Raw genomic sequence first — 17,082 nt, forward strand, 5'->3', positions numbered from 1 at the left:
TGCTGCACAGTTCCCTGTGCAGCACAAGACTGTATAATTTTGGGTTTATATTCCAGAGGGGGTGTGTGCCTGTGGAGCTGCATTAGCTGTAGCCTGGAACACTACCTCACTTAGATGGTGTTCGTACCTGTGGCAAAGAGATTTACATCTGGATGACACCATTTGGCAAAGAAAGAGGATGTCATGGTTCTTGAAAGGAAAACAGTTGGGGGGGGGGGAATCAAACTCTCTACAGTAACTCCTCATTTAATGTTGTCCCACTTCATGTTGTTTCAATGTTACATGCCTGCTCAATTAGGGAACATGCTCGTTTAAAGTTGCGCAATGTTCCCTTATAACGTCATTTGGCTGCCTGCTTCTAAGATTCTGTGGAAGAGTAGCGACTTTACAAGGGAGCATCGCACAAGTTCCCCTTCTTCACCAACCCCCCTCCCTCCCAGCACTTCCCCCACCGCCAAACAGCTTAGGACTTTCTGGTGGGAGGGGAAGGAGCAGGGAAGTGCTGTGTCTCCACTCCTCCCAGAAAATCCTAAACGCCACTAAACAGCTGTTTGACAGAGCTTAGGACTTTGAGGGAAGGGGGAAAGATGTGGCATAATCCAGAGAGGAGGTGAAGTGGGGGTGGAAAGAGGTGGGCCTGGAGTGGAGCAGAGATGGGAAGAGGTGGGCCTGGAGTGCAGCAGAGACGGGAAGAGGTGAGCCTGGAGCATTCCCGGCAAAATCTGAGACTGTTCTCTGGGGCAGCTGCCAGTGCTGCTAAGGCGCTTCCTAGCATCCTTGCCTGCAGCAGGCTGTGCCTGTGTGGGGTAAGCCAGGGGCACGTCCCACCCACAGTACAGTACAATAGTGTACAGTATACAGTGTACTGCCTTTTGTCTGCCCCAAGAAAATTTCCTTGGAACCTAACCCCCTGCATTTACATTAAATCTTATGGGACAATTGGATTTGTTTAACATTGTTTCACTTAAAGTTGCATTTTTCAGGAACATAACTACAACGTTAAGTGAAGAGTTACTGTACTTGAGTTATTTCACCCAGGAGAAGGTAAGTAGGATTCACCAGCAAAGATTAATTTGATATGCAACTCCCATAAGGGTATCAAACACATGGAGGTTTCTTTTCCCCAAAAGCACTTCTAATGCTAACTGTGGATCTATCACTTAAAATCTAATGAAAACAGTCCCTTTTCCCAATGTCCCATAGACGCCACCAGGGACACCCAGAGGATTCAGGGGACCTGTGGCAAAGCAATTTTTGGGACCTCTTCCATAAAAAAAATTTGCAATACTATAGAATACTATATTCTCATGGGGGTCCCTGTGGGGCCCGGGGCAAATTGCCCCAATTTCCCCTCCTCCCCGGGCGGCCCTGGACACCACCTGCACTTTCTCAAGAGCAGCATAAAAAGACCCCAAGAACTCCTATATTTTCAGAATTGGTTCATTTTCCCACAGTCATCCAGCTGAGGACTCATGGATTCTCATTAAGAGTCTCCCTTCTCCATGGACAACTTTATTCAGTTCCACAAGCTGCCAATACTCCCCTCAGTTGGGAGGCCTCCTCCTTTATGCCTGCAGCATCCAACCATGTGTATGAAGTGCATCCCACTGTTAGCTTCCCCTGGCACCTGCACCCACCCAGCTAGGAACAGCTTTGGCCAAGAGTTCCCATTCATTCAAGAGTTGGGACAAACAAAAGGCTGCTTTCTGGTACTTTCCCCCATGCATCTCCTCAGAGGGCTGCAGTAGGGGCTGTGCCTGTGTATCTAGGGTCAAGTCCTGCCTACTGGCAGGAAGGAGGTGACGCTGAGCAGCACCCACAGAAAGCGAAGACAGTGGCATCCACTGCATAATACCAGCTCTTGGGGTCAGAGGCCCCACTTGTTACTATCACTAGTTATTTGTATTGCAGTAGCATCAGATCTCCCCCCACACTCATCAGAATTTGACACTTTGCTGATACTGAGCATGTTCTTTAACATCTGCTGAAGCTGCTGCCCTGACTGTGCCCTTACTTCAGATTATCATCTGCTCCTTGCTGTTCACCAGCGTTGAAAGGGACAAATCAGAGGAACCTAAGCCCCAGATCAATTTACAAACCAAGGAAGAAAGAGGAGCATGCAAAATGCTTATCTTGCATATGGGGCCCAATCTGGTAGGTGTCCTCAGAGGCTGCCTACCGGATTGGGTCCCATTCAAAATCTGGCTGGAGAAGGAGGTGGTGTCATCATGCACCTTGTAACTTCTAAATTAGTAGGTTAAAACACTTGGTGGGGATGTGGGAGAGCCAGGTTCAATCCCCACTCAGGCAGAACGGGATAAAGAATTTGAACAGAGGATCTTCCTTAGAGTGCTCTAATCATGCTATTACAAATTACAAAGTGGGTACCTCCTTGTCTTTTGGTCGTGTTGTGTGTCTCTGAATAAACAGTTTAGGCACTTAAGGCACCTGACTCCAGCAGAGGGGTTCTCATTCGTGGATCGCCAGGCAAAGCTAGGTGCCTACATGCAGCAGGGATTTAGGAACTGAACTCTGTGAGGGGATGGGGTTTAGCACACACCCCTCTGACTGGAATCTCCCAGAAGCTGTCTTTGGCAGCTACCTGTCTAGCGAGCTGGTTTTTGTAGATGCGAGATGGGAGAAGTGGAGAGCCAGCAAATTGTGACATATGTAGCACCCCCGTGTTGCCCTTGGACCAGAGGATGGGGAAAGGCCAAGGTAGCCCATTGCATCAGGGCAGCAGTTTGCAACATTACACCCGGTACCCCGCGCGCAGCCGGCCCCTGCCCATCCCGGCGGCCTGGCCGACGCGAATGCGGGAACCCGCCCTGGGCAGCCCCAGCCCCGCCCCCCATGTCCCGAGGCTCGCAGGGCAGCAGCAGCGCAGCGCCGCGGGGCACGTGGGGGGAGAGGACCCCTGGCCCCGCCTCTCACCTGGGCGCGGCGCGGCGGCAGCAGCTGGAGGCGGCGGCTCCCCGGCTGCAGGTTCTGGACGCTCAGCAGCGCCCGGTACCGGCCCCCGGGCACCGCGTCCACGAAGCGCAGCTCGGCCGGGCAGAGACGCAGCCCGGCCACGTCCCGCGGCCCCGCCATGGCCCCGCGCAGCGCCAGCGTCCCAAGCGCCTGGACACGCAGCCCGTAGCTAGGAAGAAGAAAGGAGCCGGCACCGCTTGGAAACGGTCGCCGGGCAACGAAAACAAAACCCTGATTGGACGAGTTTATGAGCGGAACTTCCAATCCAACCAATAGGGCGAGAGGCTCCGGGGCTGAGGGCGGAGTCTATCTTGGCCCCGCCCCCTCGCTCATTAGCTACAGAACTGGCCCTGCAGGAGGCGCAGTTGTCCCCAGCTGACAGAGTCCCGGGGCTCAGGGCCGGGTGGGGGAGTACCAGCCTTAAAGCCCAACCCCGCATGCACAGGCTGGAGGCGTGTGGCACATGGTCCTACTTGAGCTTGTGCCTTGGGAAGCGGGGAGGATTCCCTTCCCTTCCCTTCCCTTCCATCATTTCTCCCTCTCAGGGATGATGGATCCTGTGGGGAGTTTTGTATGAGACTTGATTCCTCCTTTGCCTCCTTGGGGGCAGCAGATGGGGTTTAAAATGTGACTCCAGTCAGAAAGGTAACTCTAAAACACAGCATTAAGGGGTCCTGTATTCATTGTCTCTCACTGCTAGATCTCTATCAAATGTGCCTCCTTTACAAGAAAAAAATTATTTTGTTTTTCTAACAGCTAGACCCGCAAATCCAACCTGGGATCTTAAAGTGAAGTTGGGTTATTTACATCTCCAATATCAGCCTCAGAGTCTGCAGGTGGAATTCAGTTAAGATCTCTGTTGACATGCAAGATGCAAACCAGAGGAGAAGAGCTCCCACAATTAGTATGATTGTCTCTGCAAAACTGACTGAGTTAAAAAGCTTGTCTGAATTACACAGAGCGAGCACATCCTGTGCTGAAATGAAGTGGCATTTTTGCATCCTTTTTTCAGAGTAAAATCATAGTTTAAAGATGGAATGGAACAGTCTCTTCCTCTCTTTGGCCTCCTCTAGACTAAGATTGATTGGTTGTGAGTATTAGAGAAGGAATGAATTAGCTTATGTTTATTTCTTTTTGTGACTTTGTCTTTTTGCATTAGAGGGATAATCAAATTAGATTTTCTTTTGTATAACTAAGGTTTTGCCTAGGGGAACATCCTCTGTGTTTTGAATCTGTTGTCTGTTAGAGTAGCTTGCATGCTAATCTCTAAGAGGTATTTCTTTTACCCCTTTTCCTTAATTAAAAGTCTTCTTTCTAAGAACCTGATTGATTTTTTCCTTTTTTTAAGATCCAAGAGGTTAGGATCGGTGTTCATCAGGAAATTGGTGGAGAAATCTCTCAAGGTTACCCAGGGAAGCATTACAGTACTTGAGAGGGAGAGATTTTGTGGGGGAAGACAGTTTCCCAAATGACTCATAAACAGCTGTTTTAAACAATTTGGGTGGTGGCAGCAACCAGCCCTAAGCTGGTAATTAAGCTTAAGGGTTCTCATGCAGGTCCCCACATCTGTACCCTAAAGTTCAGAGTGGGGAAAGAAACCTATGACAGGCTCCCATTACCCCCCACCCCATCCTGATTTTTCACACTTGCTGTCTGGTCACTACATAGCAGCTCTATGCTAGAAGACTGTCTAGTTAGGTACCCAGTGTGTGACATTTCTTGAAGGGACTTGCAAAGGAAAATAACATTGGGCTTGTGCCCTTTTTTGATTCTTTGTAATATACAAAAAGAGGCCTGAAACTTTTTCTTGATTGTTTTTTTTTACACTGAAAATCCAGGTCTTGAATATTACAACTGGAGATCTAGTGAAATGATACTTTTTGGATTTTTCTTCCTGTCTTTTTTATTTTTAGCCAATTAGTTCATTTTATCATCCATTTATGAATGTGTTATTTGGTATTATGGTCAATTTAGATGCTATTTCATAAATAATCAATGTATGCTAAATAGATTTAAATTGTAGGATTATAGAAGTATAAGATTGACAAGTACTCAGGAGTGATAAGTCGGTATTAGGCATATAAGTAAAGTAGGGCTGGAATGCAAGGCCTACAGGCAGAGAACTGTTAGATTTTAGTTTAGCCATACTACACCATAGTTACTATTAAAACATGAAGTTTAGAGGAATTTCTAACTATAGCCCTTGAGCTGGGATCGCAGATATGTGGACAATATTTTTATTGTCTATTCTGTTTAAAAAGTGAGCAGTGCCTAGTGAATAGGTGACTTTTACACCTTTTATTAGGACTATTTAAGAATTCTTGACAAGAATGGCTGACCTAGGAATAACTCTGTGCCAGTAAAGACAATATTACTATAAAAGATGTGTCAATAGGTGATATTACAGAAAACTGCAATGTATTGTCCAAGCCATGAGACACCTAATTGCAACATCATGGAATGTCCTGACTGCATGTTACATGTTGTATGTAGATGCTAATAAGAATAAGAGGACCTAAGAAACCACCTTTGAAAAATGGCATCCCAATATACACTGGGTGTGGAAGTACAGATAAGGAAAAGAGAGTTGAAATGCTCAGTTATATGCATAAAGTGTTAGCTGTGGTCAGAACAACAATATAAAAGAGGTTGCCTGACTGGGCAAAAGTGGGAAGACTCCAAGGGACAATCCCATGGGAAACCCCAGCAGGAACCATCCTCTGTTGATCATTGTCTGTTGTGAGGTCCATCGGACGGGGCACCAGAATGGGGGGAGAGGTCGCAGGGGGCCTTGGCCCTACCACTCTTTACCAGCCGTAAGGGCGATCGATGATGGAGAGGAGGCGGAGAGTAGAGAGCTGGGTGTGGGGTCTTGTGGGGAAGAGGCGGCATGTGAACGGGGCCTCTGGGGAAGGGGTAGTGCGAGGCTGGGGCCTCAGGGAGAATGCATGGTGTGAGGGCGGGGCTTCTGGAGAATGGGCATTGTGGGGGAGGGGCCTCAGAGGAAATTGGCAGCACAGGAGTGAGGCCTCAGAGAGAATGGGCAGCACAGGAGCAGGGTCTCCCGGGGAAGGGGTGGTGTGAGGGTGAAGCCTCAGGGAGAAGGGGCAGCATGGGGGCAGGGCCATGGTTCAGGTGCCAGTGGCCCTTCCACTTTTAGGACGCTTCCACCACTCCTGCCTTCAGACCCTAGAATATCTTTGAGTATGTGTGTATGACTACAGTCTTAGTCATTGCATGTTTTTTGTAGGATTTTTGGATAATTGTAACTTTACTTATTGCTTTAATAAAAATTGTAGTACAGATAAAACTTTGTACTTGGGAATGTATTCATTAAGAACAATGTATTAACCTTGTTTCTTTCTGGCTACAGTGATCAGACTAATTCCTTTGGCTGTAGCTCACAGTCATCTTTATCTTTAAATAAAGAGGTGTTGTATCTCACACCAGTTTTGCCACACCATGCAAAACTGCATCTTCACATTAAAGGTGCGGAATGTTCCAATATGCTCCTTTTTATGCAAATTAAGGGCATTCTTACCACAGCTGGAAAAATTGTGCTCTCATGTCATGAATGTGGGCACCATGCTACCTTGTTGGAACCTTAAAAAAACTGAACATTATGGAATTGTTTGATCTTATATTTGTGTTCTTAATGTCTATTATTCATGTACATATTTAACACAAATAATGTGAGAACCAAACCAGGACTCTAATGACTGCATTTATTGTTGAAAAGCTCTGTGATAAATGAAGTGGAGAGGGAGCTCCCTTTTATGGACACTCAGCCAGTCGGTTAACCCCCTTGTTGGCTGTTCTCTGCTTGCTTTACCTGTAAAGGGTTAACAAAGTCTCCCAGCTAAAGGAAAGGGAGTGGGCACCTGACCAAAAGAGCCAGTGGGAAGGCTAGAACTTTTTTAAAATGGGAAAAAAGCTTTCCCGTTGTCTCTTGGTTGAAGAGACAGGGGTAGCAGAAATGCTGTGTAAAGTTTGAACCAGGTATGAACAATTATCTTCCATACCTAGAAAGATTCACTGGGAGAAGGAATGTTTAGACAGATGCGATCAGGTTTATTTCTTTATTTTGGCTTGTGGGTTTCCTCTGTGCTAAGCTCAGGTATTTTTGTCTTCTTTTGTAACGTTAAGCTGGACCCCAGGGAGTCATTCCTGGTGTTTAACCCCTTTGCAGTTGCTCTATAAAATCTGGCAATAGCCTGATTTTCCAGATGTGTTTCCTTTCTTCGGGTTTTTTAAAAAGGCAAATTTTATTTTAAAAAAAGATTGGTTTTGTGTCTTAAAAGGTCTGTGCATATGTTTTTCAATTAGCTGGTGACAACAGCTGGGTTTCCCTTTTGCTTGTTTTCTTTCTCGGCTTCCCAAGGGAGGAGTGGAAAAGCTGAGGGGCCTCAGGGAAAACTTCCCAAGTGAGTTTTTCCAGGATTTGCAAGAGGCAGTTTTTCACTTGGGTTGTGGCAGCATTTACCAAGCCAAGGTCAGAGAAAAGCTGTAACCTTGGGAGTTTAATACAAGCCTGGAATGGCCAGTATTAATTTTTAGAATCCTTGCAGGCCCCACCTTCTGCACTTGAGGTGCCAGAGTGGGGAGTCAGCCTTGACAAGCCCAATGGCCCTGGGGTCTACAACTCTACACTAACATATCACTGTGTGTATTCACTCAGTGGTGGAAGCCAGATGTGTTCATAAGACAAGGTGTTCCTGCTTGCTTTGCCTTCCTACTCTGCATGTAAGTGATTAAAAACTGAAATTGACAAGATTCCTGCTCCTAGCCAGATTTCTAACAAGATTATGGTCAATTTCACTTTACTGCTTCAATACAACTCAATAAAACAGATGGGGCAATGGGGGAAAGTAGCTTAGGTTACATGCATACAAAACTTTAAGGCTAAACACAATTTCAATTAACCAAAAATGTGGAGCCTCAGCCTTATTCACCCTCTGGAAATATGTGAAATCACAAAATTGGAGGCCCCAAAGTATTCACATTTTTATGGTGAAAGTGAGGAGTTGCAATTGGACAGCCTAGATTGACAAATCTTCTTTTAAAGGTAAACTGCATAGAACAAAAAAGGCACAAATATTTTTTAAAATGTGGGGCAGAAGTTCATTTTGTTTTTTACTTTACTGTTATATTTTTTTTTTAGTGGGAATGGAAGAGGAGAAAACCTTTAGGAGTTTTGGAAGGAGGGGTATTTGTTTTATTTTATTAACATTAGAAATTCAAGTCTGATCCATCCATCTGTAGAGGATGGAACAATGAGTGGGAGTGATGACATCAAAAATGAAACCTGACCAACTGAAAGGGGAAATGTTCTTTGACAAGACCGCTCAAAACTTTGTTTTTGATAACTTACTATATTAAATTTAAATGCATACAAATATCACTTTGTTAAAGATTTGCTACCTTTTCACTTTAGAACTGACAAAACTCCCACCCAAGCATTTGCTCCTCAAAGAAATTCTCCAGCAAAATCAGGGAACTGAAGACTGGATATTTCCAAGGTAAAAATCAAGCAAAGGGTGGGGGAAAAAACCTTTTACAGAAATGAAGAGACTCATTAGGGTAAGAAAAGCCATTGTTCACTGTCTGTAACATCATCAAACTTTTGTGTGTGAAATTTTATTTAAAAATGCTTGCCCAATTTGCTTGACGTTCTTCATGGAATTTTTATAATTTCAACAAAAATCTCAATAAATAAAAATATTTCAAATGTTTTCATTCACTTTTTCTGGGGAGATTCCCCCCCTTTTTTGTTTTTAGTTTAGTTTAGTTTTGTTTTTTAAACTCCCTCCCAGCCTTTTTCTCCACTGGTAACTTTTCTCTAGAAGTTAAACTTTTTCTCATTTCTGCCTCCCCCTCACCTTCCCATGCTTATTTTTCCAGGTATTCTCAAGTGAGCAGATTTTCATTGCTTACTTCCCTCCCCTCTTCCCCACTTTGAACCCAGCTTGCCCATTGGGATAAGTTCTCATATGATCTAGTTTTAATAGCTATAATTAGCTGTTTACTAAACTAGCCAATATGATCCATATCTAAAGCAAAGATCAACAACGACTATTGTCGAGACAAACAAGCCAACAAAACAAAAGGTAGAGGAGTACGTCCTCAGCTTTTGTAAACTGACAATATACACCAGCAGATTTGTCCCAACACCCATAGGCACCAACCAAGTAGGTTTTTTTGTTTGAAATGCTTGCCTTCAGTACTGTGTCTGATAGCAAACTGGATAAGGGGTAGAAATGCATGAATCAAGAAGGGCAACAAACTGCCAGTTGGGGTGTGGCGGACTAATGGTGAATGACTTTTGTTTGCTCTTTTACTTGCCAGCAGATCTTTTCATTTTGGTGTATTTACATGTTATCCTGAGAGGGTAAATATTGGGTAAGAGGGCTGCTTAAGAGATATACTTAGCTCTAAAAGGACTTTGAACTTAGAAGTGATTTGTTCTTTTGGGGGCAGAGTAAATAAGATGTTGATTATAAAAGTCACATTCAAAGGAAGGTGGGGGTTATCCTGCAAAGACTATGCACAGGAAGAACCTTGCCCAAGTGAATATTCCCATTGACTTCAATGGAACCACTCATGAGTAGGCCAATGCTCAAACCACTAGTTATCTACTTGCATTAGTCTTTGCATGGTTGGGTCCTCACAGTGCAAAGTATTCTTAAAGTTGCCTTATTGCCCTTATGGCTATTTTCAGATAGTGGCCCATGAGACAGGAAGCTGCCAATTAACCAAAAGTGTCTTTTTTGCAGCCCAGAGCTCCTTATAATATAGGCATGGCCACAAGTTGGGGCATCTCATACCGGGAAAGATAGTGTGAATTTAGGCATATTGCCTTTTGGGAAATATAGTTTATCTGTTGGGTGGCCATCTGTTTAGATTCATTCTTGGTGTCCTCAGAAAATGTGGTTTTGCTGTGGGAATTTTTGTATAAAGGTGGTAGTGAGTTATCTGGTCTATTTACAGCATATGTGAATTAAATGGGGTTGTTCTGAATGAAGAGGATGATTTTGATTATTGTGGGTGAGAAATATTATGAGAAATCTGCTAAAAAGGATGAGTCCAACAACCTCTGTCAGGAACTGGACCACAGTCAGTAAGGCCTAGCAGGCAGAGCAGAAGTCAGGAAACCCAGGGTCAGAACCAGAGCTAGAAGCACGTGTCATACCAGAGTCAAGAATCAGAGTCAAGGGCCAGAACTGGAGTCAGAGGCAGAATGCTTGAGCCTAGCTTCAAACCAGTCAGTTCTAGGAGTCAGAGCCGAGAATCAGAGCCAAGTTATCTGGAGTCAGGGAAGGCAGAAGCCAGGATGGGACAGGGCTGAGGCCTGGAGCAAGTCAAGGATCTATCTTGTTATAGAGACAACCTCCAGGTGTTTCCCCTAGGCCTTTAATAGCAATCACAGAACACGATAGATTCCCCAGTCAGGGCTTCTGTGAGCATGACATCCAATGGTACTTGGTCCCACAAGTCTCACAGGCCCTTAATCATCACCTTCTCAGAGTTGTTGGATGTCAGTGTAGATTCAGTAGTTGCTCAGGGACCCACAGACCCAGGTTTTAGTCCCATGGATCCTCATGCTCATTTTGTAGAGTTTTGACCCTGCTAGAGGTAACAGAGGATGACAGGAGTACATCGAAGTGCACTATGGAATTTTTAGTCCATGGTAGTAAGGTCCATGTGACCAGTTAGTGCATGGCAAGTTAGTGCATTCTGGTTTGCTCCATATTAGCTGGCAGGGTAGAAAAGCCCTGAGTCATCCATAAGAATAGCAGTCAGGACTCTGCTGGAAGGTTTTAACTCACAGTTGGAGTTGATGCAGACGGAGGATTTCACTGCAAGGAATTGTGTAGAGTACTCTGCAGTGAGAGATGCTGCTGCAAAAGCCATCACAAAAGGCTTTGCAGTGAAACAGGAGGTGGGGAATGTTAGCAGAGCTGAGTAGACTCTGGTGAGGCCCTGCCTTTTCAGCACCTTAATAAAACCGAATCACAGAGCTAGAATAGGTGATGGCACCTTGAGACAGGAGTAGGAAAGCAGCTTCCTTGGGACTGGAGACACTCATGCAAAGTGACACGTGGGCTACTTGCTGACCCCAACTGTGAGTGAGGTTTGGCTGATGAGTGAGGTGGTGCAGTGAAGGGGCTACCACCTGTGGAACATTCTCACCAGCAGATGGGAAGGGAATTAAACAGACTACCGCCAAGGTTACCTGTAGGGAGCCAGGGTGGCTTCCCTCCGAACCCAGACTCCTTGAGCGAGGGGAAGTTCAGCTTATTTAGAGCACCTAAAGAGGATGTATTTAGTTTCCCCAGGTTTCTGGGTATTATTTGTCAAGAGGGATCCCAGATATATGGAACCCAGTCCTTACTGCTGCCATTAATCACCTTGCAGAAGGGCTGCTATACTCTTAATCTCATTAACAAATGTTATCAAATTTTGATTGGCATTAATTATATTGCCCTTCTTTAATTCTTTATTAAGTGAATCTTGTTTCAAATGCTCCATTATCTTGCCCAAGCTTGATGTCAGACCGACAGGCCTATAGTTACTTGTATCATCCAGTTTTCCCTTTTTAAATACTGCCACAACATTTGCTTTTTTCCAGTCTTCTTTAACTTCCCCAGTGTTCCAAGACTTATTGAAAATCAATATTAACAGTCTAGGATGCTCCACAGAGAGCTTTTTTAAAACTCTTGGGTGCAAGTTATCCAGAGTTGCTGATTTTAAAATGTCTGATTTAAGTAACTGCTGTTTAACATCTTGCAGAGATTCTGTTGGAAATGGGAAATATTTCATCATCTTTTTCCCAGTTACAGAACAATTGAACTCTTCTGCCTTTTCTGCACTATTACTGACAATTCTACCATTTCCATCTGTAGCGAGTCGGTGTGGCTCCCCTCCTGCCCAGGAGAGGGCACGGCCCACCGGACGCCTGAGTGGGCGGGGTTAAGGAGCGGTGAGCTTGCCCCTCAGAGGGTCAGGCGGCGACCCAGAAGCACAAAAGCCGGCTGTCAGAGCTCAGTTAGAGCCCAGCCACCGCTGGGAGCAGACCTGCCGCAGGGAGCTCGTGACTGGGGAGCTGGTGGGACCCAGGGCCGTCGCCCTGACTGGCCGGAGCTTCCCTGCGCCGGCTACTCGGAGGAGCTGCTGGAGCTTCCCCGCACCCGCTACTCGGAGGAGCTGCTGGAGCCTCCCCATCCCTGCTGTTACGCCGAGGAACCCCCGAGCAAGCCTGGCTGGATTTCCCAGAGGAGCTGCTGGACCTACCACCCAGCCCTGGCCACGAGGAGCCCATGCTGCTGGACTTCCCGGGGGCTGACGCCACGGACCAGGTAGGTCTGGAGGGGAAAATTGGAAGTAGCCCAGGGGCAGCCGACCCCAGTCAGGCTGCAGACGTACCTGAGCCTATGTCAGTGTGTTGCAGTTAGGATCCCCACTGACCGTCAGCAATGTTAGCTGCTACTAGGGCCCCAGGCTGGAATGCAGTGGAGTAGGAGGGCCTGCGTTCCCCCTGCTACCCTCCCAAGGGTGGCAGACTCCCCCTCTCCTGGCCTGAGGAGGCCATTAAGACTATTTGTTTGCTCGGCCCCTGCTGAAGGGCCTGAGACCTAAACTGCTTATCGCCCCTACACTGAGCCAGGGCCTGGGCTTTATACACCTGAACTGCTGGTTGCCCCACCCTGCCCAAGGGCCTGGGCTTCTAGATTGTTTGTTTGCTCTGCCCTGAACTAAAAGGGTCTGAGCTTGGTGACTCTGCGTTTGATGCCCCACCCGGCTTTAGGGCGGGGCCCCCAATGGCTCTGTATTGTTGCTCAGCCCTGAGGCAAAGGGCCTGAGCTCCCCCCTTGACTCTGTATCGTAGCTGGGCCCCAAACCTGGGTCTGGAATTTTGGACCTTTGTGTTTGTTGCCCCAAGACCTGCCTGGCCCGACCGCATGTAGCAAGCCGGTGTGGCTCCCCTCCGCCCCTCAGGGAGGGTGGAGCCCCGGTCCCACACCTTTACACCATCTATTAAGGGACCAATACCATTATTAGGTCTCCTATTTTTCCTTCTATACTTTAAAAACTTCCTATTGTCCTTAACCCTGCTAGCCACAGATTACTTCTTCCTAATAAGTGTAGGAAAACCCTTGTACAACTCCCCGTCACTCTGTACAACTTGATGATGAGTAACAGCCTGTAGACAACAGATAAAATAAATACATTTTCAGTCGGTCTGCATATATGCTCAAGCCCCAAGTCAAGTTTGCTGGGTAGTGACCATGTGAGTGTTTCCACCATCTTTTGTTCTTAACATTGGTTCCCTTGGAAGTCAAATATTTTCCTATGTTCTACAGACTACCTTTGATCTGTATCCTCATTGTTACTTTTTCAATTTTCAAACTTTCTTTAAGAATTTTGTCAGCAATGCTGCAATTATTTTTATACTGAACTAAGAAATAGAAACAAAGTCAAAGGTGACTAAATTATTTCTAAAACCACAGCTAAAAAAAATAGCTGCAGGATTTAAACAAATACTTCTGATTGAGGATGGTTTCAAGCACACAATTTTTCCATGTCCTCTGGCAAATACCAACACCTTATGGTATCTCTTAATGCACCAGAAGTGTTTTATAAGAAGATAGCATATGTTAGAATACATTGTGTTGACACTCATACTTATGATGTATGCTTTCTGAGGTAAAATCAGACAGCCTAATGTTAATTTTGATATCATTATTATCTGGGAGCAATAAAACTGATGAAAATAGTAATCAGAAATGATCTGGAGCATTTTCTAAGTTTTCTTCTATAGTCTGTTAAGATAGAAAGCTGTTAGTATTTGGAACTACTCCTTCTGTTCTGTCAGTGAATTCTGAAGAGGCCATTCTTTAATATGATATGATTAAAATGGATAACTAAAGCCTGCTTAATGTGAAGTATGTGAGCTATAGGCTAAAGAAAATTAATGCAGGAGCTGGAATTTTTCTGGCTTAACTTGCTTCAACTTTTGACAAGTACACATCTACCTCGATATAACGCTGTCCTTGGGAGCCATAAAATCTTACCGCGTTATAGGTGAAACAGTGTTATATTGAACTTGCTTTGATCCACCGGAGTGCACAGCCCCTCCCCCCAAGCACTGCTTTACTTCATTCTATCCAAATTCGTGTTGTGTCAGGTGGCGTTATTGGTATAGGTCGTTGTAAAGGTTTACCAACCATTTCATAGAGTTAGGGCTGAAATCAAGAAGTTTTTTAAACTGTGAAAACTTCAACTCTGTTTTCTAGGAATCATTGGAAAATCAGCAACATAAGACTAACAACTCTTGTCATTAGACAAGATCTCTGCTCACAAAGAGACACACACATTTCTCTGACTTGGGATTTACTCACAGGGAGTCTCCACCGTTGGCTTCCATCACCCTTCCATTGGTTGTGCCTATGTACTGCCCAAGATTCTGGTCCAGGCAGAAGTAGAACCTCTTTGACATCCCTGGGGTCCATCTGTACAATGTCAGTTGCAGAAATGGGGCGTAAATCATCCATGGCTGCAAATAAAGATGATTGTGAAGATTGTCTACAGAAATGAGTGGTGGACTAGGAAGTCTTGTAATGGAAGTTTTCCTACTCTCTGTAGGAAACCAAGAAGAGCTTTATTTCCACACCAGCTGGTAAAAATCAATGTTTTTTTAGCATTTCAAGTAGGTTTTTCTCCAGCTCTTCCATAAGTAAAAATATAAAAAAGTCATGATTTACTTAATAAAAATCCTTCATCAACTTCATTTGATATTTGCTTGTGAATGCATTGTGTTAATTTTTCATTTACATTTCAAAGACTACCTAAGGGTTAGACCCACATAAAAAGCCCATATTAACATGAAGTTAAAATTGCTAATGCCTATTCCTAACTGCCACAAACACTAAAGAGAAAAAGAATCCTGAGTTAAGGTTGTTTCGCAAACAATGAAATATGTATGAAAGAAGAAGTGATTTCTAATCAATGAAGGGAATAATTGTGGATTAGATCATTAATGGTTTTTCATGGTAAGCAATCGGTACTCTTCCTCTCTATCCCTCACAATTAGAGCACTGCATTCAGTTTTGGGCATCATAAAGTATGTAGACCTGTAAGTTTCTATTTAGGCACAAGGATAAATAGGTAAAAAAAAATCTGTGAAGCACCATGCACGCTGCTGGCACAAATAATAAATGGACAACAACAAAATACATTAAAAAAGATTGGCAAGTTTAATAGCATTGGGGGAAGGTAATAAGGGGTTTAGAAAATATAGTCTAGGAGAAGGTGAAAGGAACTGCACATATAGAAACTAGAGAAAAATAAAGCTGATTGAGAAATTGTTGACTAGACATCTAGCAGCCTATGACACAGAGAAGGGGCCACAATAGTCCTCAAGGTCAAAACAAGTAATAATACTTAAGCCACAGCAAGGAATAGTTAGATTAAATATTGGTTGGTCAAGGAACGTAACACGTTCCAATGTTTATTTTTACAGCTTTGTTATAAGAGACACTGGAATCAGCAGTGCATAATGATACCTTAGAGGTCTCTTCTGTTGTGATTCAGAGGTACAGGTTCAATGACTCAGAGGTTTTTTCCAACACTAGTGATTCTGTGATTCCTGGATGTTGAGTAACTCTTCCCTGGGTAACCAGGCATTTTTGTTTTATTGCCAAACATTCTGGGAGGTGGGGGCAGCTTGGAGGTTATATACATAATCTGAAAGTTAACTTGAGAACAGTTCAAGAGAGTCTTGCATTGCTTCTAGAAACCACAGCAGATGTGGGTTGCATCCTTTTAAGGACAGCGTAACCCAGGACCATGATATAGCCACATTGTGACTATCCAGAAATGAAAAAGGAAGAAGAGTAACTTTCCCTTTTATTCAATGAAAGGGATTTCCTCTGACTGACATTAAATACTAACTACACTTATATTAGAGCCATTATAAATCTGCCGAAAATTTTGCCAGTCCATGGATATTTTTTTTGCAAAGTCTGCATAACAGGATGAGCAACTGCAGCACATATTTCCAATAGCCTTATCCATAGTTTACCAAAAGGAGGGGGGGGGGAAATTGGGAGGGAGTGGAGTCCCCACCTTCTTCATGTTCAAAGGGGGAGGGGAATGCCCTATTTAAGTGACAAGATTTCCAAAAGTGAAAACCAACAACAGTTTGCCTTTAACTTTCATAGCATTCTGTCCTCTCCTCCATCTTAACTTTCACCTTTGCTATCCTCTTCACAAAAGTGACTCTTCCTACCTTAGGCCTGGCCTACATTAGGAAACTAGATCAGGAAACTAGATCAGTATAACTACATTGCTCAGAGTTGTGAATAATCCACACCCCTAAGGGACACAATTAAACTGACCTAAACCTGATGTAGACAATGCTAGGTCAATGGGAAAATTCTCCCATCGACCTAGCTACTGCCACTCAGGAAAGTGAATTACCTACGCCAACAGGAGAACCCCTCCCATTGGCGTACATAGCATGTTCACTGAAGTGCCAAAGAAACGCCGCTGCATCAGTGCCACTCAGGTGTTTTAAGTGTAGACAAGCCCTTAGTATGGACCTTTGAAAATTGTCCCAATTATGATTTTCCTATCTGTGACTGATAAATTCACTGTCTTTAGATCTGTTCCTCCATGAATCACTCTTTTTGATTTACCTTTTCTAACAAGTTCATTGTCTTTTTCCATCTGCCTTAGTTATTCTGCATCTTTTTTTCTTTTTGATTCACTTCCATTTTTATGATATAGTATTGTCTGATTTACTACTCCAAGTTCTCCTTTTTTCTTTTCTTTTCTTTCCCTACCAACCTACTCCTGGTAGCATCTTTGATTCACGTTTTTCCATTTATTTTTTTTATGGTCATTCTGGACTGAAGCTGAGTGAAAACAGCTTTTTGAGAAGTCCATCTCAGAATAATTCTGCCCCAGATTTCTAAGACAAGATCTCAAAGCCTCATCTTGTACTATGATTTGTACAAAAGATGATTTATTGGAATTTTTCCTTATCAGTTACCATTTCCTTTCTCTCCTGCTATCTTTATCATAGCATAGTCATAGATTTAACAGATT

The 17,082-nt window shown here is 44.2% G+C and overlaps 1 protein-coding gene across 1 annotated transcript in view; it reads right to left on the reverse strand.

Moving 5' to 3' along the window:
- CFAP47 (cilia and flagella associated protein 47) overlaps positions 1–3,093 on the reverse strand; it is a 681,124-nt gene extending 678,031 nt beyond the window's left edge. The window contains 1 exon segment of the mRNA XM_030575652.1: positions 2,935–3,093. Coding sequence (XP_030431512.1) covers positions 2,935–3,093 — 159 coding nt within the window.
- Positions 3,094–17,082: the final 13,989 nt, after the last annotated feature.

Source organism: Gopherus evgoodei, chromosome 1, assembly GCF_007399415.2.
Source record: "Gopherus evgoodei ecotype Sinaloan lineage chromosome 1, rGopEvg1_v1.p, whole genome shotgun sequence".
Lineage (NCBI taxonomy): Eukaryota > Metazoa > Chordata > Testudines > Testudinidae > Gopherus > Gopherus evgoodei.